The sequence below is a fragment of the Temnothorax curvispinosus genome, unplaced genomic scaffold, assembly GCF_003070985.1.
Source record: "Temnothorax curvispinosus isolate PA1 unplaced genomic scaffold, ASM307098v1 QBEX01012990.1, whole genome shotgun sequence".
NCBI lineage: Eukaryota > Metazoa > Arthropoda > Insecta > Hymenoptera > Formicidae > Temnothorax > Temnothorax curvispinosus.
Window position 1 is genome coordinate 824,457 of NW_020222770.1, and position 27,737 is coordinate 852,193.

General features: G+C 33.1%; 2 protein-coding genes across 4 annotated transcripts in view; one reads left to right on the forward strand and one right to left on the reverse strand.

The window, feature by feature from the left end:
• Positions 1-668: 668 nt before the first annotated feature.
• LOC112463032 (transcription elongation factor B polypeptide 3) lies at positions 669-6,611 on the reverse strand. Of its 2 annotated transcripts, none has more exons than XM_025029189.1 (9): positions 6,174-6,474; positions 4,830-5,579; positions 4,433-4,751; positions 3,414-3,592; positions 3,166-3,335; positions 2,981-3,072; positions 2,704-2,903; positions 2,301-2,583; positions 669-2,210 (listed from the first exon to the last, which is right to left on the reverse strand). In XM_025029189.1, exons 1-9 carry the CDS (start codon positions 6,240-6,242, stop codon positions 2,131-2,133), a joined length of 2,142 nt encoding a protein of 713 aa, XP_024884957.1. In that variant the 5' UTR covers positions 6,243-6,474; the 3' UTR covers positions 669-2,130. The 2 variants fall into 2 exon arrangements, with proteins under 2 accessions (XP_024884957.1, XP_024884956.1); XM_025029188.1 differs by adding an exon at positions 6,566-6,611 and having other exon boundaries at positions 670-2,210; positions 4,433-5,579; positions 6,174-6,429.
• A 6,709-nt stretch (positions 6,612-13,320) lies between these two features.
• Positions 13,321-27,737, forward strand: part of LOC112462973 (scavenger receptor class B member 1) — a 36,259-nt gene continuing 21,842 nt past the window's right edge. The window contains exons 1-2 of one of the 2 annotated variants that reach the window (XM_025029079.1): positions 13,321-14,275; positions 23,895-24,801. In XM_025029079.1, coding sequence (XP_024884847.1) covers positions 24,621-24,801 — 181 coding nt within the window. In that variant the 5' untranslated portion in view covers positions 13,321-14,275; positions 23,895-24,620. Of the gene's footprint in view, positions 14,276-23,894; positions 24,802-27,737 lie in introns of those variants that run through there. The other variant, XM_025029080.1, reaches the window with a different exon arrangement.

Here is a 27,737-nt window from a genome sequence, read left to right on the forward strand (position 1 = left end):
ATCAAGTTTAATTTTGAACTAAAAGAAAAAAGTTTGCATTCACAAAGAAAATTATATAAAGTATTAACGCTTTAATATAATTTATCTTTAAATAAAATAAGCCTAAAAGTTAAATAAATTAGAAAACTTAAAGTTAGATATTCTAATTTATTTATATTATTGAAAATTAATAGTTAAAATATTTTTTATATTTAGTTATATTTGGAAGAAAATGCGATATTCTCTATTATAATATGTTGTAACATCTTTTATGTTTACATAATATTGAAGCAAATGAAATAAATGAGTGACATTATCAAAAAAAGATACAATACATATCTATGTATATATAAACTCGATATTTTTTTTTTCAATTCAATAATTTATTTTATTAAAAATAAAAAATTATTAAGAATTATAAGAAGTAATTTAATTAATTATTATTTAATCTTACATTCCAATAAAATATACCAATTCGTGACAATTTTTAAAAGCTGTAAATACTATACCAAATGTGTATTCTTATCGCATATTTGCAATTAAATGTGAGTTGAATTTTCGTCTTTTGTATAAGTATTATTAAATATTATTTGATGCGATGAGCATACAGATATGTATATATATTATATATATATGTATATGTATATATATGCATATATATATATATATGCATATATATTACAGAATTTCGGAACATGGTTAAAAATATATAAGTCAAACTTTAAAATAATCTATATACATACGTCATAATAAAACTACAGGATATCTCATATTTAATGACTTAGAATTAGATAAAACATTTTTTTGCTTCAATATTAATTAAAAAAATGTTATAACTTGCTAAAAAGATGACGTTGCGCATACGCGCGTATTAATATTACTATGAGAGAATCATTTTTAACATATTTTGTACTTAATGAAAAATAAAACCTCATGTAAAATCAATGAGATATTCTGTACACGTTTGTACTTTTATTAAATTTATAATATCATAGCATCAGAGCGAAATAAGAATTTTTTATATTACAACTGTACGATTTAAGTGACAGTAGATCGTGTAGATTTAATCAACCAACTGTTACTTATACCTTTCCATAATGTAATACTTACAGGATATTTGCAATAAAAATTTACTTAATAAAATCGAAAAAATCACAGCAACATTTAAAACATGAAACACGTCATCGTGTCTCTCACATCGAAATTGGATTCATAATGAATTGCTAAAGCAAATTAAAGCAAAATTATTTTTCCAAAAATAGTTCACGATTAGGAAGGAAACTGTAAATTCTCTTACAATTCAAAAATCTAAACATTAAAAATATACAAGCTCAAATTTGATCTAAAAATAGAAATAATCTAAAATTTTATTTATTTATAGCTAGATTTAAGAATGCATTTTCCTCCAAAAGGAAAAATTTATTGTCAGCTTCTATAGCTGAGCTATTGAAAAAATTTCTTATATATAAATTCTATCATGGCTTATTTATGTTTTATTACATTTAATTGGAATGAATGAAATGAAAAGTTTATCTGTACAACGGCATAATTACATGTAATTATTTTTACTATGTTATCTATCTGTGAATTATCTATCACAATTATCTGTGAATATAAGATAACGAATAATCGCTTTATGATCTATTGAATATTAATATTGAAAGAAAAAAATATTATGCAAAAATATTATGCCCGTTATTATGCTTAAAATCCATATTAACACGTTCCCTGCCGAATCAAAAAGCAATCCATAACTTTCCATTTAGACCGTGTGAGTTACCAATGCATATTGGTAAGATTAATAGTTTTACTTATAATATATCGTATAATATTTATAACGAAGACTACAGTTCATTATTATTATAAAAAAAAAGATAACAATGTTCTCTACAAGTTGATAACTGTATTATACACAGTATTTAATACATTATTTTATAAAATATTTTCTAATGTTACATGTGGCAACAAAAATATCAAATGGCCTAAATGGAAAGTTTAGCATGCGACGCATACCTTCTCAGCAGGAAAGGTGTTAAGATTGCAATCAGATAATTAGATGAAGATAGAAAGTATAAGAGATGATAACAAATGTATAATTTATTGGAACTGAATGATTAACGATTTGTAATATTCGTGAAATTACTACTACCACTACCGTTTGTAACGACCTTTTATTAACTGCAACGCCTTTGCCATAAGTGGTGCTTTTGTCTTCTTCATGGTGCTTGATGCTAATAAAAAACAATTATTGGTTAAAATAGATATAACACATCAAATTCCCATGATAATTATAATCAAAATAAATAAAAATAAATACATACTTGATGCTTTAAATCGGGACATCGGCGGTGGTGGTACAGCAATATTCGTCGCATTGTTAGTTGCACCACCGCCAACTAGCTTTTTCTTTACGCTGGAGACAGTAGCAGGAGTGGCATTTGCTGTGCCATACTTCGCCTGTTTCTTCAATACATTGCGCGGTGGTTTCACTACATTATCCACATAAGCAAGTTTAGTGGATCTCACTGGGACGGATTTGTCTATAGATTGCTTGATATTGGCGGTGAGCGTTTTCAATTTCGCTTCTCTTTCATCCAAGCAACGCTATGTGACGTCATAATGTTAATATAAATAAGGCAAGTTATATGAGTCTATCATACATAAAACTTTAAACACATTTTTGCACATTTTTACTGTTTTAGCTCTATAATTGTTAATACCTACCATGTACATCTCTCGCCACGACTCCATTTCCTGTCTCTCATTATTCCTGAACTCTCGATTACAATGATATTGCCATAATATATCTGTGTCTTCTATGAGATATGGGTTGTGATGCTCTAACATAAATAATTGATCAGGCGTGGCACGTTCTAGGATCGGTTTTAATATATCATATGGTACGCCGCCAGTAAACTCGAGTGCTAGTAATAAAAACGTTCATCGTTAGACTATTAGAACATTAATGCGTAATCTGACTGCAATAAAGAAAAATGCTCACCATCGATATTTTCTATCAGCACTCTGATACACATTTCATACAATGTCGGCACACTTGTGTAACCAACCTTGTTACCAGAATACACTTTTGTCCTGGAACAAGAATAAATAATACATAGAGTAAACAGTACAATAATATTAAGAAAAAATATTTCACTATTTATGTTGCAAAGAATGCATGACTACCTTTGATTCTTGACATAAATGATATCATCAACAGGCTTTACTTCTTCTCTACGTTGCATAGGATTAATATATGGCAGTGGCTTATAATTGGGACTAATTTCAGGTAACGTAGATGCCAAATCTACATTCAACGGTTCCAATTTTACGTTTGGTGCTAAAAGGGATAGTGGCTGCAAATTAAGTTTTTAATCGTTAAAGTTAGTCTTTTCTGACATTAAAGATATTAAATAATAGAATATAAAAATTACATTTGAATTGTCGCTACATTCTGGCTCAGGTTTTACAGTTGGTATTTTTCTATTATTAACGGGTGGCGACATCGGTTCTGTTTTAATTGGTTTACTAGAATGTGTGTTGGACGAATTACTCTGACGCTTTTTCGACTTAGGTATGGAGCACATACCAAGCGCCTCTGCAAAGCTTGCACCTAGAAAGAATGAAAATATGATGCCACAATTGTGCTTCACATCTATTTGATTTCAAAATAAATGAATTTTTTTAAATAAAATTATTAAAAATTTTAATTGTTCTATAATTTCTCAAAATATTTAGCACAGTATTAAATATTACATAAGACCAAATCTATCCCAGACAGCATGAATGTCCAAAATCGGGACATAAGCCGTTTTAAATATATCTTTGAGACGTCTTAAAGATATATTTAAGACGTCTCAAAGACGTCATATATCCCGATTTTGGACATGATGCTGTTTGGGATTCCATTCTAATAATCTTTAATTTTCAGATATATTCTCTATAATATCCAGTCCTTAAAAAAATAGCTTAATTTACATATATAATTTATTTCGTAATGATAAATAAAGAACAAAATAAATATAAAGAAATAATCTAAGAGAAATAAAAGTCTCAAATGGTTTCATTTTATTTAATATATTATTGTCTTAAAAATTTATTTTTTAAATATATTTGAAGATTATATTTTTGTAAAATAAACTACTAAAATCATCGATGAGAAAAAAATCCACAAGTTAAATTTTTTTACATAATAAAATCATTACGGCCGAATTTCACAGACGTCGGTTAACTTTTAACCTTAGGTTAACTCACTCTTTGTCACTTTTTAACATTACTCTTAGAAAGAGACGAAGAATGAGTTAACCTAAGATTAAAAGTTAATTGACGTTTGTGAAACAGGGCTTAAATAAATATATTCTTTCTTTCTTTCCTCGGCGCTACAGCCCAGGATGGGCTTTTGGCCTTCCTAAATGAATATGTAACATGATATAAATAATTTTCTCCAACACACCAGAATTGCAATCTATTCCTTCATCACCATTTATTAACTTTATTTTTGTCGCTTTTTTCTTCTCGTGTTTACTCTTGTCCTCCTTGAGTTCCTTTCCCGTATTCTTGTCTTTGTTCTTAATATAATCTTTACTACTAGAGGAACTGACTTTCGATTTGGAAGTCTCCTTGCTAGAACGATGACTGGAATCTTTTTTCGTCTCATGTTTTTTATGACTAGTATGCTCTTCTTTCTTATGCTTTTGTTTTTCACTGCTGTCCTTTGCTTTACTACCTGATTCTTGGGACTTAAGCTTACTGGAACTGCTCCTGGATTTCCCCTGCAAATACTTCTCCTGTTTAACATCTTGTTTGTTATCAGTTGTTAAAAAATGTTCATCTTCTACTTTAATCTTCACCTCTATCTGAATTCCAGAAGATTTCAAGTGGGAACGATTATGTTCCGAAACAGATGTCAGCTGAGATTTCTCATCATCTTTTTTACTATCTGTTTCCTTCCTCTTCTTATTATTTTCCTTCGTTAGGGAACTGGAGTCGTTCGCTTTTCTCTTCTTATTATTGTCCTCATTAATCTGGGTAGTTTTATCACTAGCCTTCTTCGAATTGTCACTCTTGCTATGACTGTGCTTTGTCGAGCTGTGAGCTTCTTTAGTCAGGCTACTTTTACTGCTTTTTGATTCGTAGGACTTTTTTTCGCTATGTGAATGATATTTGGATGAATGTCTACTTTTTTCACGCATTTCTTGCTTTTCCTCTGACTTAGACGTGGACACATGCACTACACTATGTTCCGTAGATAGTTTGCTCATGTTTTCCTTATGTCTATGCGTATATTTTGATTCTGACAATTGATCGGACGAAGAATCACTTTCTTCTATATCTTCTGGTTTTGGAGACAATGGAGAATCCTGGTTATCAGTATTTTCATGATCGTCCATTACACAAGCTTCATCGTCATCTTCTCTATCACTGGAATCATCTTTATCATCTGCCACCATATTCTTCCACTTGTAAACCAAAGACTTAGCGGCATCACCCACAGTACCGTCATATTTTCTCAAGCCATTCACAGTCCTTCCTACTCCTGTCTGCTGAAGATGTTGCACTGTCACTGGTAGCTTATATAGCTTTGAAATGTAATGTAATATCTGTGGGACACAATTATACCAAATTATAACAAATTTATGTCCTCTCGATATAGATTATAAAATATGGAATTTAATTTTCCTTCAACAGAAATTTAAGAGAATGTCTATAATAATAGTAATATTATACAAAGATATAAAATAATCAAAAGACACTTCATATTATGCATATATACATATATAATAGAATTTTGATCAATCTTTACTTGAAGGTATTTTCTATAATTGAGAAGGGTTTGTAATTATTTAGGTAATTATAATTATCCTTAACACCAAAAGAATGTGATATAATCTATCTAAAGACATACATCATATTGATATTTATTTGTAGCGTTACTGCATTACTTAATTTGTATTTTATTGTCACATTATCATTAGTAGAGGTTAAAAAAGTTAAAAAAAGATACTGTTTACAGAAAGTCTCTAAAAATGACACAACAAAATTATGAGACCGAGAAAGTAACTTTTGCAAAAGTGGCATTAACATAATACAGTTGATGCACGATCACAAAGGGTTATGCGTACAGCTGGTTAGTATTTACATGGATTATTGAACTCGGAGTGACTCGTTTACACACGAGGAACGTTATTACATACCCGATCCTCGTTGTCACCGCAGTTCTCTAAGTTGCGTTGGTAGTAAGAAATTTTATCGACAATGGACATACTGCGAGTGACGAGGGTTGACGACTACCAGCTGCTCACTGCTTAATATCGCTCGCGAAATAGCCCGACAAGCAAACGTGACTAACGTGAGCGCAAATACAGACTTTCCGAGGACGAAAGACACGCTAAGCGGACGTGTGATGATTTGGTTACTGCACACCACACGTAAAGACGGATTTGCATAATGCTATTCACAGAAAAATCGATCGATCATCTAATGCAAAGGGCGCCATAACACCGCATTCCTCGTACGCGTGATTGGATCATTTTTCTATCGATAGAAAAATGATATTTACGCTATGCAGCTGAATATAAATACATACCTTCAAATTCTGCCTGATATTTACGTGTCGTTGTACAATATCCTTTTTTTGGACAAAGTTCCTCAGATGGCGAATCCTTTGAATCCCGAAACTTCTTCTCCGGATAGCCTATCAGCGGAAGGTGAATTTAACCCAGTCACCAATCACCGAAGAGCTTTGTACTATCCAACTAGTAAAAGCGTCTAAAAGATGTCGTAAAGACGTGTAAAAGACGTCCGAAGTCATTTAGACGTCTTTTTAGACGTTTTTAATTTTTAAGACGTCTTTTAGACGCTTTTGCTATAGCTGAGTGCACACTTGAACGAAATCCTAACGACGCCGCGACGTTTGTATACAAGACATAAGAAACAGTAGCCAATCGTCTTCCGTTACATTTTTCTTTATTTGTAAAAAAAAATTGAAAAAGATGGGTTATGCGTTCTGTGATTGGTCTAGCGAAGAATGTAGCACTGTGCATATATGTTATACAAGAAATTTTTAATATATTATCTCAATACAATAAATAATTCTTTTGGTTTTAGAATTTTAATATTTTTGAAAAATACGTTATTATGTGAAAAGATTTAACTTGGAAATAAAGATTTTTTGTTAAAATTAATATTTTTAAAAATGTTTAAAATGATGATACAGAGCATATTCGGTTAAACGAGAGCAGAGAGAAGCCCCTAAGAGAGGCTGGTCTTTTTCATGGGACCAGAGAGAAGGAATATGTAAGGATGAGAGTGGTTATAATAATATGTCATGCCCCCCCCACGTTTTAACTGTTACCGAATTCTGTAGAGGTAATGTGTACGATTTTGTGGTTCTCTTCCTGGGCTACGTTCACGATTTTTCGATTCTTCGAACCAAAAAATTGTGAACATAACACAGAGAAGAACCACAAAATCGTGCACACTACCTACAGGATTCAGTAACAGCAAAAACGCAGGCATGACCACTCTCATCTTTCTCTCTGTTAGGTACTACGTAGCCACCACGTTCATTTTCCGACACTGCCGATAAAACATTATTTTGGTGCGCGTCCGTGCTACATCTGCAAATTGCGCGGTCTCATCTGATAATGCATAATTTAATTTAACGGTAATCCGGTACTATAGTATATCAAAGAAAAGGTATGAGCAATATTTTTAAAGGCCGTCCTGCTTTGTACCGAATGTTATTGCAATTAAAAATGCATTTTATATGGACTTCGCATTTTCTTAGTTAATTATAAATTAAATATTAGCTCTTATCTTAGGTTTTAACTAAAAGTTTGTTCGGTAGAAACGGGTCGACCTATAGAGGCCCTCCACCGCCCCCGCCGAATCCGATCGGCCGGATTCGGGGGCTCCCGCAAGTAATACGTTACTCGTTGAACGTCATCGGTATACGAGTCGCGGCGCGGCGAAACGTTGTCGCTCGTGTAAGTAATTTCTTTCTCGCGAATGAAAAGAAATCCTCCGGTTACAGAATGTGTGTGTTGCAAGCTGAATGTACGCCGAATTATTCTGTTTCTTCTCGTGTCGATTGCACTGAGTGGGATGGCCGAAATGAACGAATGCCGTCTTGGACGCCGGCGCCGGTACGTATCACCCTTCCGCCTTTCTCGGTTGTGATTTGACGGGTCTCCTTGCAATGTGGCGTGATCGGTGAGTTATCATTGTGCATGAGAAATAAATGATTCGAAGTGCGATACATCCGAATCTTAGCAGAATCGTTGTCCCGCGCGTGTCGCAGCGAGACGCGATAATCTCGGAATTCGCGTCTCTTGCCTCCGTTTCGATTTCTACTTCGAATGAGTGAATCGCGTGGAAAGACGCTTCGGTGAATAGCTCGAACCTCTCATTAAGCACGGGAATTAATAATCTATTGAGTAATTAAAGAGAATAATCGCGCGTGTGGCGTTCTCACTTTGCTTGTCGCGATCGTGAACGAGAGGGAGCGAGCTAATTGCTCCAAAATGCGTATATATGAACGTCGAGATGAGTGCGAATTAATGAGCTCAAAAGTGCGTTTGCGAATACAATTCCGTTTTTCGTTCAAAAACAGACACGTAATTCGTTACGTTTACAAATGTTTCAAATTTATTTGTATGTGCTTTTTTGTTCCTCCTAATCTCTACTTTGTTGAAAATTAACATTAAATTGTATTGTTTGTAAAAATTTCTTCGCGATCGTTTTTACAGCGCGGTGATCGCGCACATACCATAAAAGACGACAAACCGTCGTCGTCAAGATACTTAACAATTATAAAACATTCTCTGTTGCTTGTTCCCCAAATATTATATTTGTTTTGCTTACAAAATTTTCCATAAAGGCCTATTGTCTCGTATTTGGATTTTTAAATTGATAGGAGATACATATATCTTTTATTTGAAATAACTCCGACAGCACAATGTCCAAAATCGGAACATAAGACGTCTTTTAGGCCAGGTCTAGACATATATGTATCGTATCATAATATTTTCTTATTAAAATACGAATATGTTGGTTATAATGATAACCCAGGGCCTTGTTTTCATTGTTTTCAATCTATAAATTACGGGATACGAATACAAGGCCTAGCCCTTATAGAAATTTAATACTGAGTGTAAGTGATTATTTGGCTAGTAATTAATTACTTATTTTGAGTATTAAAATCATTAAAAACAGTACTTTTAATACTTAAATAAGTAATTAATCACTAGCCAAATAATCACTTACAGTATTAAATTTCTGTAAGGGTGGGTTATCATATAATTATAACCAACATCCGTATTTTAATAAGAAAATATCATGATACGATACATGTACTTATGTCTGGACTCGGTCTAAAAGACGTCTTATGTCCCCATTTTTTACATTGTGCTGTCTGGGAACCCAGCGAGAAATGACCCATCGAATCGATGTCTAATCAACGTCGAAATCATGATTTTGATGGGTTATTTCTCGCTGGGAAGTGTAAAAGTGAAAGAGGGAGAGAGGACTATTAGATTATATTTAACATATAATAATATGTATAAATATTTAAAATAAGTTAATATTTATCGATACATGTAAGATATAATTAATATTTTGGATTGTAATTGGTTGAGGATCAGTTTAATATTTATACATCTTATATGTATCGATAACAATTAATTTATTTTATATATTTATATTATATGTTAAATATCTAATAGCCCTCTCTCTCTCTCCCTCTCTCACTTTTTCTCTTTTCGAGTCATTTTGGTGCGCGTCCGTGCTACATCTGCAAATGCATGTTTTATCGGCAGTGTTGGAAAATGAACGTGGCTACGTTATTATATAGTGGCTACCAATTTCGAAAATGGATGTATACTGGCGGTAGTATACAGGGGCCTTCGACTTTCGACGGTTTCACGAAAAAGGCCGGGATGGTCTCTCTCAGAAGCTGACAAGAGTTTTGTCCTTAGGCAACTATATTGTCATTGACAAGAGCATCAATATTTGATAATAGCAACATTTTTTTACTATTTCTGGGTCTGCGGAGTCCCATTGATGATCACGAAAATTTAACTAGCCTTTAATCAGATATCGGTAATATCGCAATTTTATGCCCTTCGGGTTACTGTGACGTTATCAACAATCGGTTATATTAGCTTTCTTCAATTATCTATATAATACTTATATATTTATAAACGTAGTATCTATAAACGATATCTTTTTCACAATCCAGAGAAATTAAGCTGCAGATTTTTTGTAATATTTTAATATTTAATATTTTTTAATATTTATTAATGTCAGATAAGTGAAATTCTTGTGGAAATACGCTAGACGGCTATTCCTATCTTAATTAACAATTAATAATATACAAGAAGCATGCATGTGAATCCATTGTAAATAAACATTGCGGTAAATAAATGAATTAATAATTTCAAACTTATTTTATAGCTTTCCTTTTTAAATCAGATAAATTGTAATGTATACATATATCGTATATGATATGTGTAAATAAAAAAAAATTAAAGTGATTTATAAAATATTACTACTGTTTTAATAATTGCATTAGGTAATTTTTTTCATTAGCTATTTTTTACTCGTACACAAAAAAATAATATTTTTAATTAGAAAATATATCTCTAGTTTCAACATAGAAATCTTGAAATGAGATTATATTGCGTTAAACGAAGAAAACTTGTTTGAATAAAGTTTATTATATAGTTCAACCAAGAAAAATATGTTGAAATAAAAAAGTTGAAATTCTTAGAAGAGATTACAGTGATCTTGCTTATATACGAAACAATCTATATCTTGAAACTAAAGATATATTTTCAAATCAAGAATATTCTTTTTTTTCTGTGTACACAACTTCCTTAAATATAATCTAATTTTTAATATTAAAAGTATATAGCATCGATTTAATCGATTTGATTACACCAACGGAATTACAATCAAAACAGACTTAATTTTATTATTGTAAATGTTAAAAACTGGTTTTATGCATTAATTAATTTAGAATTGATTAACATATCTAAGACACAATTTTTTTAAATAAAATCTTACACGCTACAAAGTCTGATTTAATTGTTTAGAAATTATTGGCATAATAATAATTTTAATCTGTTTATGTAAAATATTGTTTACAAAAAATTTCATTTGCGACCTCTCCAATTACACAGATCAATTTATCTCATTTATGCGAGATCACTCCGTACATAATAAAATACTTTATGCGTTTCGTATTTGATGCATGTAAGATAGATTTATGAACTATTTGATGCGCGACGTCATCGTCATTATAATTTAAATTTCAAGCGGATATCAACTTCTTGTTGATCTACGTCAAGGAAAATGATGCTATGATCCTTGGAGTCGTTCAAATAATATCGTCAAGATTTTGAATTGCTAATTTATCATTAGAGCGATATGACAGAGAATAATTCATTGTTACGACCGACCGTATTGTCTCTCTCAATAATCAAATAATTTACTCGTCGTTTGTGCAAATGATTTAAAAAATTTGCTTTTAATCCTCAACGATCGTAGCTGATGACGATTTTTTTTGCTAATTGTTTTTATTTTATTATAATACCTAATATATATAAACTAAATATTCATATAACATTTTGTTAAACATTCAGTGATGTTTAACATAAACATTCAAATAACTTTCAATTGTTTTAAGATGTTTTTAATTAACAAGAAAATTTTTTAAATAAAAATTGTCTTGTCGAAAGCGTTTTCGGGAAGCTATCATCGATCCATGTGCTCTAAGGTAGATTTTATTCTTAGTATGCGTTTCCTAGAAACGAACAACATGTTTTACAAAACTATTATTTCGTCATCGCTTCTCGTTGCGCGCAACACGATATACATCATGTGTTTGCGGAAGTGCACCTCTGACCTTTTCTCATGGTATATACTTGGGATGACTTCTTTCAGACGTTCCAACTCCACATTTAACTCGGACGGGATACTTGTCTCTGTATTCTCAGCTCGTTTTGACATTGAGCGCGACGCGTAGATAATTTTTAATATCTTAACGTAACGTTTAATGCAAGATTACGAGATTACGTCACGGGTTTTTTTTTCTGGAACAGCTTGTCTGCCTTCATTTGCATTCTTGCGGTTTTCACTCGGCGGCCCTTAATCCTAGAATCACGCGGCGGTCGTTTCAGTCCCCTTGAAAACTATAATCGCAAGACTCGCGGTACATACGAAGCGTGTATTATTTCCGCTTTTCTTGCGGGCTCTTGCAGCATCACGATCACATCTGTACGATCACATTGCGACAAGGAATTGATTTTAATGACCGATTTCGTGTAGGGCTGATGGAGCAGCAAGAAGCGAGGAGTTGAAATAGAGATGATACCTACGATTCGCTGTGAAAGTATCGCATGCAGCGTGATACTCACGTAAGTAGGAAATAGCGCGGGATCTATCGCTAACAGACGAAATGGTAAGAGAAGCAGCGATCAGTGGGGTATGCATAGCAGCACGCACGGTGCAGAGGAAATCGGCGCGCTCTTAGCATTGTAGGCTCAGCTCTGAGCACGGCAATCGGAAATCATTTCACGTGAAATATTTACAGACACAAATATTTATCAAATAAAAATATGTCAAATTAAAAAAAGATGTTGATCAATTTTTATTTTATTTTACATTAATAACAAGTGGCATATAAATTAATTATTTTGTGAAAAAGCATTCACCAATCTAGTCTCATAAAAATGATTATATAGGAATAATATTGCCCTAATTAATAAGACGGTTATTTTCTAGTTTAAATTAATCCTGAATGATAGAAACCTGTATAAACTAGTGGACCATGCTTCGAATAATTTTAAAAATGTGCGCTTCGATGTGCACTTTTCAATGTTATCTCCCAGCCATGTTTGTTCGCCAATATAATCAAGTGAAGATGATTATAGGAATGACACGTTTATATCACAACGAGACAATTATCTTTCAATTAAAATTAATCTTAATTTCACGAACCAGTGAACCATTACATTGATTATAATAATTCAGAAATTGAATTTAAGGTTCAATGTTATCGGAGCAATATGCGGAAAATTGTCGTAATCCAATATCACGGTGTTATTACGAATTGTTTTGAGCTAGGTATCTCGGCACAGAAAAATCTCGAAACGCGTTAATTTTTTTTAAATGCATCGACGTTTCTTCGCGAAATCGGCGGAACCGGCGGCGGCGGCGATTCGCACACACATTTGCTATCCGAGTTCCGACGCGTTTCCCTACCACCGACTCTCGATGGGCACTCGGTGGGTACCTGGTGGGCACCTGGTGGTCTCTCCTAGCGGCGGCACTACATCGCACTATCTCCTCGCTCGCTATTCGACAGATCGTGGACCGCGCGCGTACAACCAAACGTCACGTCGGGTATTGTCTTTATTCTCGATTTCTCGTCTTCCTCTCCTCTCTTCATCTATTTCTCATCTTTTTCTTCGTTCTCTCTCTCTCTCTCTCTCTCTCTCTCTCTCTCTCTTTCTATCCTCCCCATTCTCTCCCTCGGTCAGATAATCCGCTATTCTCTCTTTCTCTGTCTTCTCTTCTTCTTCTTCTTCTTTTCTCTCTCTTGTCTATATTGACGAGTAGCGAATTAAAAAGGGGACTTGCGACCGCCCGCCAGGATTTATTCGCGAAGACCCAACGAGTGATCTTCGCGCGCCGAGTGTAATTGCGATCTATACTGTGATCGATGCTGGCCACCGCAGAAACGCCTCATTTTCATCAATGAGAAAGAAAAAATAATTGCCACGAATCTTGTGACTGTCTACGGAAAGTGAACTTAACGAATTATTATGATTACCGCGAATTTTCGACAGTTTACGGATCACCTTCGGATAAATCGCCAAATGCTCTGATCAATCGATCTTGGACTTTTTGACATCCTCCGATCTGGCAAAGTCGCCGTGTCGAGAAAGACGGAGGGAGTTACGAAATCCTACGTCGATTTCGATATTCGGCGGATTTCAATTATCCTTAGTTGAACGTCAGGCTTTTGGAAAGATCGACAGAACATATAACGGAATTTTGCATGGAGGTCAAGACGAATAAGTCAAATCTGATAGCAAAATAGAGAAATCTGTCTGGCTATTTCTTTCGCCGTTCTTCCTACTCCCCTTCTCGGAGAGCCCCGTGAGTTACATAAAGAAGGATTTTACTGGTCAGTTAATGAACCCGGTTGTGCGTGCACTCGAGGAACATCCAACAACGACGACGACATCGAGGACGAAAACAGCGAGAACGACGATTGGGCTGGTATTATGTAAGTAAATATGAATAATTTGTCATCTGAAAGCGACGAAGAATGTGGCCCAAGAACACGGTCGGGTAATGCCGTATTGCACGCATTGGAAAATCCACAGCGAGATCGAAGTGACCTAGGAAATAAGTGCAACAAAGGAAATAAAAGGTTAATATATTGCGTTTGCAACAAAAGAGAAGTTGAAATCGATCTTTTGGATGTGCTACTGAAAGGATTGGAAAATAAAACTGCTAATAATTTTTTCAAATTACTGGGAAAAATAAAAGAGGGAAACAGAAGTAAGAAATTAATAAATCTTCATTTTTTAACTAATTTTGTTAAATATCTTAAAAACTCTAAAGATTGCGATAAAGCAGTAATTATCGCGTAATGAGTTTATTTGCTAAGAGTATCTTCTTTTGCGGGGTTATCTCCTTTCCGATGAGTGTTATCCGTCTGTGCCAATCTGAGTAATTATATATCTACATTTATATACAATTATATATTGCAATATCGGTTAACTTATATTGATTTGTATCTTGCGTTTTAGCGAATTTCACAAAACCTCACAATTAATGAGGCTTTTTTTTTAGCATTTATTGAAATTACAAAATTTATAAATTTTATCAGTCTTAAAGAGGAATTAATTTAATTCAATAGATATTAAGAAACGTGTGTATCAATAAAAAAATCTAAGATAAAAATCTAGCATCCGTAAAAAAGTTTTGAAAGTAAAATCTCTCTCTCTCTTTCTCTATAGAGAAAGTAAGATGATAAAGAATTTATTTAAAAAAAAACATAAGAAAATAAAGTTTTATATATGCACAAAGTCATTATGCATTTATTGCCTTCTTTAAACAAGGTTATCTAATCCTCGGATTATAATTGGAGATACGTAAAATATGTGTAATTTTATGTAACGCAATAAAATCTCAATGATGTGACCTGGATACATATAACTCGACATACTTACGCCCGCAGCGGACAAATTAGCCATAACAATTACGCATAATGTATCGAGAAATCTTCCTCGCGATGTATGATTTATCGTCCGTTAAGAAGATTAATTATTAACATGATATTTAAATTAAGCGTATTACTTAAACGTTAACAGCTCCTGCGGCTTAGACACTGACCGATTTCTCGTGTACCACTTATATAGAAGCGTCGCGGAAACAAGTCCTTGGAGAATAGAAACTTCATCGACAGTTTTCAGGTTATTGATAGTTTTCAGGTTATCGGGTTATCAGTGTTTCATCTACATCAATATATATCACATCATTTAGACAGAAGAAGATCTTTTGGGAATTTTCTTTAAAATCTAAATTCTAAAATATATGATCTTTCGATTTATTTCTTACCTACAGCATCGAGGTCTTCTAGAAAATATATTATGCTCGTTCATGGATATAATTTGTAAATTTGCAAGTCGTTACTTTTTATTAGTTAAAAACTTGATATTAACTGAGGAATTCCGAATATATGTAGGATTTTTTGCGAGAATAAATTGTATCTCTTTTTAAGAACAATCTAATCTACGCATCCGAATCATTGGTGGTGCATATTTTAACGTAGAGAATGGAATTTTTTACCTTTACCACTCACTTATTAATTAAAATTGTTGTGTAATGATTCTTTTAACGATATATAAATATTTATGCAAGACAGTTTTTCACTAAACTATATCTTTTCAATGATATTTCTGTCGCTTGCATGCGCGCCTTAATATATTAAGGATATTCTCATTTCATTTTCTTGTTAGAATTTGCACTTATTTGCAGTTTAATGATATCATACTATCATAAGAAAACATATTATCGAGGAGATACTGCCAAAATTATGAGTATAGATAAAATTTTTATCATGTATTGTTGCTGTTGAGTCTGTCTCCTTCAGAAATGTTAAGAAACATAGTATATTAATTGAGTTGTGAAAATTTAGTATCAAAAGTTTCGAGAGTTGTAATTATTCACCAAAAATTGACTGTAAATTCCTAAACGTCCTCCGCTGATTAGAGAAAATTTTTTTTTTAATCTAGCACGGTATTTCCAATTCATATCACGATCGCGCGCGAGTAATTCGGACGCGCGTATTATTTTTGAATTTGAATTTGTTAGACATTTTGAAACATTCGAGTCCGTTGAATTCGATATCGCTATATTTTGCGGTAACGCAAAAACGGTTAAAGTACTCTTCTTCGTCGGACTGTTCGGCAATGCGGAACGAGTAATCGTTATTTTCCTCTTTACCTTGCATTGCTCATACGTGTCGTTTTGCTATGTCATTATCTGCGCGGCGAACGAGCGTAACTTAGGAATCCGGTGAATCTCCCGGCAAGTTATTCGGCCGCGAATCTTGTTTGTTGATATAATTGTTATCATATAGTCGAGCAATTCATTGATTAACACGTTTAAAATAGCAAAAGTCCATCCGATAAAAGGGTATCTGCAGTTTCAGTGACTTGCTGCATTCGCAATTCGATACGCGACGTTTCGGCCGACGCGGCGCGAGCAGGGATTACTGACATTTAATTATCGCAGGTGTTTTTCACGCCGTAATACAAGAATTGGAAAGTCCCTCTTCGCAGTGGCCGTCACTCTTTTCAAGAATATTGCTTAAGATAATACGGTCGGTATGGATCATTTCGAAATTCGAAGAAACCTCGAGAAAGTAATTCAACGTCGGCAAGGTAAAGCTTACGCGCACACGTGTCGGATTACTGTGTAATTTTTACTCAATTTTTCGCAACAAATCCATTCCCGCCTACGCCAATTTTCATTACGTGTAATATACGGCGTAAATTTAAAAAAACGTGTCGGGCGATTATCAATACCTTAATAAGAATATGCGGTAAAATGAAAAGATGCGTAAAATGAATACGTTAATACATGAAGTGTTTTAATGTTTAAAAATTTTTACGAACAAAGAAATACATTTTCTGAGAAAACGAGACGCTATGTTCTTTTAACTTCTTCGAAGTGACGTCTTTACAAAGTACGTAACGTCAATAGATATACTCATGCTGGTGTTTTTACCGTGTGATTAGCGTTAAATATGCCGAAAAGAGTAAGTGACATAAGTAAATCTTATCAGCATTGAAAAACTTTGATAGAACTTTTACATGTTTGTTAAAAATATTAATATATATCTCTAAAGCAAATAAGTATATTTAAAACAGTTATATTTCAAACAAACATTAGCACATTAAAAATTTAATAAAAACACCAATTTATGGAATCTTTGTTTATTAAACTTCTAAAAAGGCATTATGCATTATGCTGAATAGCAATTTGAATAGTAATCCTTATTAAGCTCCTAATTGATACGTTGATAATTGATAAGACAAAGAACATTTGTTCGTTCTTCTAAAGCGGCATTATCGACCGCAATTAATGCTCGGTAATATTATTCATAAAATAATGATCTAATTAAATCGAACCTTAATTATATATAACCAGGAAATACTTCTCAATTACGATTAAATTACTAAAAGACAAAGGTTTATATTATATTGTTTGAAAAATCGAAGCAATAGATAACGTGAATTAAAATATCACGAATTTAATTTTAATGCATTTTGATTTTATATATTGTAAAGCAATTTCTTTGCAAAGTTTTTTTTTAATTACAATTTTTTGTCTAGTATAAAACTGAGATTTTTCTGATATATTTTATCTCATAGTTTTATGGATACAAAATGTAAAAATATTAAAAGGGGCAAGATATCTCGCAGGCTAACCGTGTGATATCGAAGCATAATCTTTGCATTATTAATATTTATAAACTTATATTAATGTTTCTATAAATATATACAAATGAGCAATTTATGATGCAAATGACATTTTTTCTTATGAAAGAAGAACACAAAAAACGCAGAGCGATACAAGATATGTAAAAACATATGTAAAAACGATACAAAATATGTAAAAACATATTTTCATTGCTTTTCTATGCTATAATTTAGTCCGCGTAGTCTCGTCCAATAATATTCGTAAAAAAATAACGTATGTAATAATGTGTGGAAAATATTTAATGTCACGAGGATGTATCGTTAATTAATCTATTGCTCTTCTGAGGTAAGTAATTAATGATAAAGATGAATTATTGCTGTTAACTGTATGCCGCAAATAAATTTTACATAAATTTATGGATTAAGCTGGAAAATCGAGAATAAATCAAAGAAAAATATTAAATATATAGATAAAACTATTTATAAAAGATAAAGTATTATAAGAGTGAAATTTTGTACAATAAGGATGAGAGTTCTTGAAATGCCAAGAGGTCGAAGATATATACGAAGGCAGCGCGTAACGACAAGCGTCGTTACGTAACTGTTTTAAACCGGGCAAGGACGTTTGCTGTAAAGCAACAATAATAATTTACGGATGTCAGATTGCGTTTCCTCGATCTTCTGGCGAAAGTCTTACAATATGTCGGACTGCTATCGATTGTTTCGTTACATGCTCGGTCGAGCAAGTTTGGCGTAACAGAGCGGTGATCGTGGCATCTATACGCATCACCCCACGGGTGGTTTCACTTCTTTCGGTAATGCCTCCGGGAGATCGTGAAAGCTTGATCTAGTTTTAACGTCCGCGCGCAATAACAGACGGAAGCGTGTGTCATGCATGTTTCTATATCCCTGCCTGCATTCGCGAGTGGAAAGGCAGCTATCAGACTTCCTTCTCGCTATCACACAGTCGGAACGATCATTGTCGTCGTGTTTGAGGTCATTACCATTATTTACTGATAATGAAAAGATTGGAAATAAGTCCGACAAAGAGAAAGGAAAAGAAAGGTGGGAAAGGAGAACGACACACTGCTACCGGTAGGCACAAAAGGAAGAAGAAATTTTTATCCCGGTTGCAAAAGATCAATGTGGCAGAAGCGGTGTGTAACGGAAGTAAGAAAATTATAATAGTCGCTTAGTCGCAGATATATTGAGTGCACGTTCGATACATATAGAAAATCTGCGTGAAAACGAAGCTTTCGTAATAACACGTCCCCGAGCGAGAACCGTTCACATACCGCTATTACACGTTCGATAAATCTAATCTATACGAAGGTTGGAACCTTAACCCGGTGGAAAGCTCACGGAAGATTGGGAGTTCGCACGCCATGGGCGTTCCCCAAACGTTCAATGAACCTTTTGCTAACACTAGAAATTCCGCTCGTTTCACTTTCTAGAAATAGATGCTAAACATTCTCCTGTGTAACACTTAATGAGATACTATCTTGTTTCTTGCTCCTTGATCGAAAGTCACATCGATGGTAGAGTTCAATGTTGAATATCAGGTAGGATTGATAACGAGATCGACAATTAACACTAGCACATACGCCGGCACGTAATTACGTCCTAGGCGGAAACGTAAGGCTTAATCAGCTACTTACAAACCGCAAAACGCCTGTCGCCGCAGAGTATCGCTGTTTTGCCGTGCAATTGTCGGTTACACGTGACAGACGTGACGGTATGTTAAGCAGTAATGAAAAAAAAGAAGCGCATCGTGTTTGAATTTAACGGAACGAATTCCGCCTCTTTCTTGTATGATTCGTGTAAAATTGTTGGAGCGCGTCTCTTTCTGCTCAGTATATTTATTTATAACAGCGAGTTCTTCAAATGAAAGTTACATTGTCCTATATTCTCCATGTTCATCTTTACTCGCGACACAATGCCGATTGTAGTAGAAATAAAAATTACGGTATAATATAGAGGTAAAGCTACATAGATACAATCGAAACTTACCGGACCATTACTGGCAATGTTTTCGCTGAACTGCGAAAGCGGCAATACCAGCTGAATAATGCGCAGGTTTTTGTAAGAGCGCATTAAGCAATAAGAGACAGTGGCGCGAAAATCCCGTTCTCGATCGCCCTTGTAGACACCGAGACAGAAAGTCCCCGCGGTTAAGTTGCGCTCGCGCGTATATCATTTTCCGCGCGTAAGGTGCGCGCGCGTATATACGATCCTAAAGAGAAAGAGAGAAAGAACGGCAGATTTATGCGAACGCCGCCGCCGCCGAAACGCTCCAGCGCAATTCGCGTCTACAGCAGACGTGACCATTAACCACCTTTGGAGGCCTTGAAGCAATTCAACGCAACTCTCCCTTAATTTATCGAGTTTAGCAAACGACGTTGTAATTTAGGCGTCTTTGTAACGTTCGCTCGTTTTATATCAAAAATGTCATCTGATAACATCATTATAACATATGGCTCATTTTGTGAAAGATAACTGCGAGAAAGAAATAAACTGTTTCAATGTCAAGTTAATAAAGAAATATTTGCTAATGTCAACATCTGCTGTCTTGGTGCATTTTGAGAAATCACTGCCCATTCTTGGAAGCTTCTTTAGTTCTTCTTATTTACGATGACGGTTACACCTGCGTCATCATATTTACTGTAAGAATCACTTGTCGAAGAAATTTAAGACGTATGCGCTAATGAATTTTTACGTATGTCTGTCGTTTCGACAGTTTTAAACGAATGCCTTTGTTTCTCTGAGAATTCTTTCTTCACGTTTTACGTTTACATTTTCGTAGTCAAAATAATCTATATAATTAAAAATTAGGAGCCTGTAGTATAAGGAAGAACATTCAATCAAATTTTTCTTAAGCAAATATTAAATTCGTTTTTTTTTTCCTGAGAAAAAAACAAATTTAATATTAGCTTAAGAATCTGTACAGAGAAAGTAGTGCGCGAAATCAGGTTGTCGATTTTTAAAGCTAATGACGTTTTAATTATACCCCCAAGGAACATAACTTTATTTCACAATATAGTCACGCCTGTGATTTTTTTCAACATTCTAACTTGCAAAGTTGATAGAAAAAAAGTTAATATTAATTATCAATTTTATTTAAAATATCGAAATTATAAAATAAATGAATTAAAAAATAATCTGTCTTTTTTTTGTCCAATAAAGAGAAAAAAAGAATGAGTAGGTGATATAGCCGGATTTTCAGATATTATTCTAGCTTTCTCTTTTAAAATAATCGTTATACTAGTTCGTTTCCTTGCTTGAAAAAATATATAGCAAACATAAATGATAAAACAAGCGAAAACCAATAAAAAAAGTATAAAATATTGAAATCTAAAAGTGTAATATAAATATTTTTAGATATTAAATTATCGATGAGCATCGTGATGTACTGAATGTACTTTCGTTTCCGTTTATTCTTACGAAAAATTCTTAAACTTTTTGTTTAAGAATTTAGATTAAGACAAACTTTTTGTATTTGCAACATATGCTGTTAAAAGATAAATTTATATTCAACGTTTCTTTCCACCGTTTTTTTTTAAATCTATTTTCGCTGGTTTGTCTGAAATCGTACAAAAACGAACACGGTGGAATATTTTACATTTATGTTCTCATTAACGATTCGCCTATTCAAATTACATATTAATGATCCTAGGTCACATCAATTTGCAAAAAGATATTTTTTTCGATACCGTGCAACAAATCTGGTTTTGACGAAACATCAGACGAATCCTTGGAGCGATTAATAATTTAATTATTGACTTGAATCTTTTAAAAAAGTTAAGTTATGCAACATTTTAATGAGCAAAATAACGAAAAGTTATTCTATACGACGTATATAGTGCATATTTCTAGATATTCCCGAGATATTACGTATTTGCAAAAATATGTATTTACATATTACGATTAACTTGTTATTGCAAAAATTTTTTTGCAATATTGACGTAGTTCTTTTAATCTGTTCTAATTACTATTACTGCGGCAATCGGTCGATTATGGATGTGTGTTTTCTAAATAAAACAATCATAATGAATAAAACGATGGCATTTACGACAATTGCGTGCGTCAGCAATATAATTGCTTAATTGACGGTTTCAGCAGATATGATTCGATGTAACGTGGCATTTATGTGTCGCAGAATAATTAACCGTTATAATCTTAAACTGAAGTATATCGTTTACTGTCCGATATTGTCGTTTTAAGAAATAAATTCTATCTAGTGTCTCATAATGTTTCAATAAATTTATCAATAATATGTATTCACGCAGCCAATGCGGTGAATTTAAGAACTACTTTTGTTAAATTTCATTATATAAATTTTATGTAATTTTTTAATTAAATTTTAAATTCTATCTATCCAAAATTAATCTCTCGCAAAAAATTCGTTATTTATTTCTTTTCTTATAGGATATATTAAGAGATATATTACAGAATATATGAAAGATCTTACATAAATGGATTAAATAATGGCTCTTTTGTAGAAAGCTTTAATAAAATTTAATGATTTGGCAAATGTAGATGTATTATGATACAATAATTATGTACGATTGTTTCATATTTCCAATTTATATAGTATTTCCTAAGTACAACATTTACAACTGTATCGTAATATCGTCAGAGAATTATCATGTATGTAGATTATTAATATTAGCTTGGAGCGGAAAGGATAATTTTTTAGGATAGTTAATGTAGTTCAAATGTGAATAGTTAAACAGTTGCGTTCAGATTGATTGTAGGTATATCAAATGTACAGACGGCGTTATTAATGCCTTCTCATATGTAATTATATATTTATGGATTTATCGCGTAATAATTATTTAAATTGAAATAATTAATATGTCCTTGTATTTCTTTTCTTATTTCCTTATATCTTAGAACGATCCTTCATAGTTTAACCTTCCTTCCGCATACTCCTTAGTTGCCAAACTGACTGCTCCCGAGAAACCGAAAGATAACAATTTCTTCAAGAACCAACAATGATATGCACAAATAATTAGACGCGATGTGCCCACCTATTATTTGATTCGGACGCGACTATTTTCAGTTATGAAGGCATTAATAACGCCGTCTGTACATTAAATATACGTTTAAAATTGTTATGAAAATAATAATCATTCTGCTCCTTTCTCTTCTATAGGATTCCACTTATTTGTATGTATTTCCGCGGTGTTTGTCTCATTCTACAATCTTTGTTATTGTCGGTCGACTTTTTTGCAATACATATAGAATGCAAGCAAAATAAATTCTTTTTCTTGTCAATTAATATTCATTTACACAAAATTTACTTCATATTGACACCATTGTATCTCATTGTCGTGTAATGAATGCTTGAAATTATAGTTTGCACGTTGACATTATTCAAATTTATAAAATTTATCGAAAAAAATATGTTAAAAAATAATATTTTTAAAACATAAAATATAAGATATAATATAATAAATATAAAATATAAAATAGTATGCTGGATAGAATATAAAACACAACACACATTTAGGACAAAGTTTAAAATATATAAATAATGGTTTTACACATAGTTCAAAGAAATAATTCCAATCTTGTCGCATAACTATATGGAATATTGATTTTTACGTCACTATTCGCAAAAAGGGCTATAGTTAAAAGTTATAATAATAATATTGCTTGAGCAAAAATATTAATTTTCCTGTAGCTTTGACCGAGTAACTATAATATTGACACGCATGCGTTGCGCCAAAAATAATTTTTGCATAAATATGCATACTTCACATTTGCGTAATGCGTGTCCGACGAGTCATCGAAAGACGCAACGCTGACTTGCTCCTCGTCGTACTTTTCCTTCGCGATCGGTCCGACCAGTCTTCTTTTTCGCCTTTTCCTTTCCCTTTTTAATTTCGATTTCGTTTTGCATTTCAGGCAAAACCCAAGAATGAGTGTCCAACGGCGGGACTGCGAGGAGTGAAAGTGAAGCTGGGGGAACGTGCGTCTCTTACCTGGACCAGGTGTGAAAGTGCAGTGCGTAATACGAACGTAAGGAACACGTGGTGTGGTGGTACCTGTCGAAACCGCTATCGACACGACGACGACGACGGCGGCGGAGGACAGGAGGACGAGGCAGTAGCCTGATGATAACGACAACGATAATGATGACGCAGATGCGCGCTCACCGCGAGAACAATGCCCAGTGCAGTGACGGTAGATGATAATGATTATGATGATGATGATGATAACGATGCTGATGATGATCTCCTGCATACGCAACACTCATTCTGGGTCAACGTGCTTACAGCCGCCAATTAAAACATATAGTTGGTTAGTCGGTGTCTAGCGGATTATCTAATCTTTTTTTATTCAACTTTCATTCGGCTGATGATCGGACGGTCTCGTCCATCAGTTCGTCGGTAATTGACTGTTCGAAGACTATCGAGCACTCCAGTGCGAATAAAAGTGCGATCGAAACAAAGAACTTGCTCGACAAACATTATTTATAAGAAACGTATAGTTCACGGCTAAAGTAATGTGATTGATTCGGATCAGTTGGTGTCTTATTAGCGTTACAATTGAGTGAAAAATCGATTGTTTTATCGACCAACGAAAGGAGATTATTTTCCTTTACAACGTGAGTCAAATCGTACAACGAAGATGAAGTTCATTGCATCTCTGTTCGGGACGAGGTCCCCGAAGGCGATCGGCAGGCAGTACATGAAAGTCGGCAGAAACGCCCTTTTCGGTGTGAGAAATGACGACAGTGACAATATTTGTACCGAAAAGGTGCCGAAGCCGCTGTCCCTGCTAATCTCCAGGAAGGGAAAGCTTAGGCATGGTGAGTAACTTTTATTCAACAAAAAAAAACTGCTGTAATAAGTTTTACATTTAAAGCGAAACCTTGTTGCGCTCGGGAATTTCTACATCTTTTCTATTTCTATCTTTATATAATGCTCATTTAATGCATCTGAAGTATTAATTATTTGAACTTAATCTTGAAACGTAAATGTTGAGCAACGACAAGGTTTATTCTTGCGTAATCCGATTAATCCGTTCTAAACCACGATTCTTGGCTGCAATTTTCTACCGCGTCTAATGATAATACGTTATTAGATGCTTGCGGACTCGTGCTGGCAACCAGACCGGAACAATATTACAGCATGAGTAGTAAATTGCCATTGTTCACTCGACACTTTCCTTAATTAGTTATTATCTGAAAAGGTAGTCGATTTAGCGTTAATTGATCTTTATGAGGTATTCTGCTAATAATGTTATCGCTTGAATGCGCAAGTCACGTTGATCGTCAGAGGAATACGGTGTAGATATGTGACAAACAGTTTCTTCACGGTGAGAATCATTGAAGTATATACCGGGTGCTTTGAAGATATTTTAATTTATTTAAATTTATTTGTTACTTCTCATTTTCATAAAGTATATTAAAATTATATGCCGCTAACAGTTGATTTACTATAACAACAGATAATTTATTCACAAATTTTTGTTGAAAATTGATTGTGCAATTATTTTTCTGTCCACTGATATTTTGAATATAAGTTAAATTTAAATTACTTTTGATATTATACATGTATATAAAATGAGAACACAAATTGTTATAAAAATTATATGTTAATTGCATTTAACTATAAACTTTCTAATAATAGAATTTTTAAAAAGTTAAAAAAAACATTAACTTATATAATTCTTGTTTTTATTTAATTTTTTGATATTGAATATTTTAGCACGAAAGACAATAAGTTTTAATGTCAAGTTATTAATGCGCGCTTCCGTGTTGAAACAATATGTTTTCTTCCTTCTGATGAAAAGCAATGCGATCACCTTATATCAACGATTTATCGTTCACGAATAACAGGTATCAAAGTGAGAGTCGCCGCGTATCAAACCGCAACTCTCACCATTTAAAGAGCATGCATAATTAAAGTTGCGTACAAGGTCGACCAGCCAATTCTCGTTACATAGTCGAAATATTCTTGTTATCTTGATAAACTAAACCAGAGAGAGAGTTAGTTTGCTGATCGTTAGATTCGCGGTGATTCGTGCTGTATAGCGCGCAGGCGATTAGGGTCGCGATAGCTCTTGCCATGTTCCACGTTCAATCCTTGTGAAGCCGCGCCAATAAAAAGTGTCTGATTAAGTGCCTCGTTTTTTTGCACGTAATCTCATTAAACTTTTTATTATTATCACGTCATATTCTAGATATTGATTAATCTGTTTCTGACGTTCGAACGTTTACGATGAATCTTATAACGATGTTTATTTCAGAGTCCATGTTTTTTCTTTCAACTCAAAAAAGTTGTTAGAATGTCTTTGTTAACATGTCTTTAATTATAAAATGAGTAACGCAATATAAAAGATTTTATAAATTATATATTTTTTTTAAACAAATGCGCCTTAAATTTTCTAAAAAATTGATAGTTCGGAGAAAGTTTGAAACATCTCTTATCATATTAGATCTTATTCTGACTTACGATTGCTCAACATTGTAGGCTATATGCAATCACTGGAAATTTCAAAATAGTACTGAAAGGGTACGCAATGTCTTTCAATTATTGCTGCTTATTTCAATGAAAATATTTAGATCCTTTAATTCACTTTTACTTTTTCTTCATAAAAATTTAATTAGACATTTTCTCCTCTTGTAGATTGATAAAAAGAGATGTGTAGATAATATATGTGATAACATTTCCTGGAACTTTGAATATATTTAACACATTTTAATTTCACTATATTACTTTTACTTTCGTAAAACATGAAATGTGATGATATATATCTCTATTACTAGATAATGAATACCTTTCACATTTTTTCAGAAATCTTAATGCCAAATAATATCAAATAACAGCAAGATTGAACTCCTAGAAGCATGATTCTAATCATTGCAATTTACAATTTTAACTTCGTAGTTTGTCAAGGCGTGTCCATAGTATTGCTAATTAAATTTCAGTATTTCGTCAAGAGTAGTAATTACACGATTATAAATTAATAAAACACCGTTATTAGATCGTTTAAACGTTGGACATCAGAATACATGTTCGTTATTCCGCATACATTCTGCGTGTATCTTATGAATATAAATGTTAAACTTTTAAAAATAACTTTAAATATTTTAATGCTTTAAACACCAGAAAATGATGCCCTGGATAATGGGTACACGGGTATTTTAAGACAACAAATCAACATCAATATTTGCCCTTTAACAAACATGAGTTCTGTAACGATAATATCCATACTGAATTTATGTGAGTCAAAAGATTAATAATACAGTATAATTAATAACAAATCGATTAAGATCTATTAAAAATTGCCTTTAACTGATGACAAAAGTTGTAATGACCAAGATATTGACAATCTTTTGTCATATAAAATCTTTGGTAAAATTCTTATTAATTCTTTCTTTTACGAAAAAAATCAATGTACATTATCGTCAAATAATTCTATAAGAAAGCTGATAGCAGTGAAATATCCTGTATATACTTGTGCACTAAGTTAAATACCATGTACAACATAACAGAGGCCGAAGTGCAGTGGGTCAGTGGAACGAGGAACGAGTGATAGAGGACAGGTTGCACAGCACAGTTATATACGCATCACTTCGATTAGCTTTACTGTCGCCCATTAGTTTATCTTAACATGCTTTTGTAAAAACTTGTTACTTTAAGAAATCATAGAAACGGAATTTTCTATGTATATTGTAATTTAGGAAATTTCTTAAGAAAGTGTATATAACACTATATAATAATAATTTATACACACACA

Excerpts from the sequence above, each read along its gene's own strand:
- LOC112463032 (XM_025029188.1), bottom strand. The coding sequence starts at position 6,242 with ATGTCCATTGTCGATAAAATTTCTTACTACCAACGCAACTTAGAGAAC. Across the intron at positions 3,593-4,432 it reads AGGAATAGATTGCAATTCTG|GTGCAAGCTTTGCAGAGGCG; the intron begins GTGTGTTGGAGA and ends CATTCTTTCTAG. Across the intron at positions 2,584-2,703 it reads CGTGGCGAGAGATGTACATG|CGTTGCTTGGATGAAAGAGA; the intron begins GTAGGTATTAAC and ends GACGTCACATAG.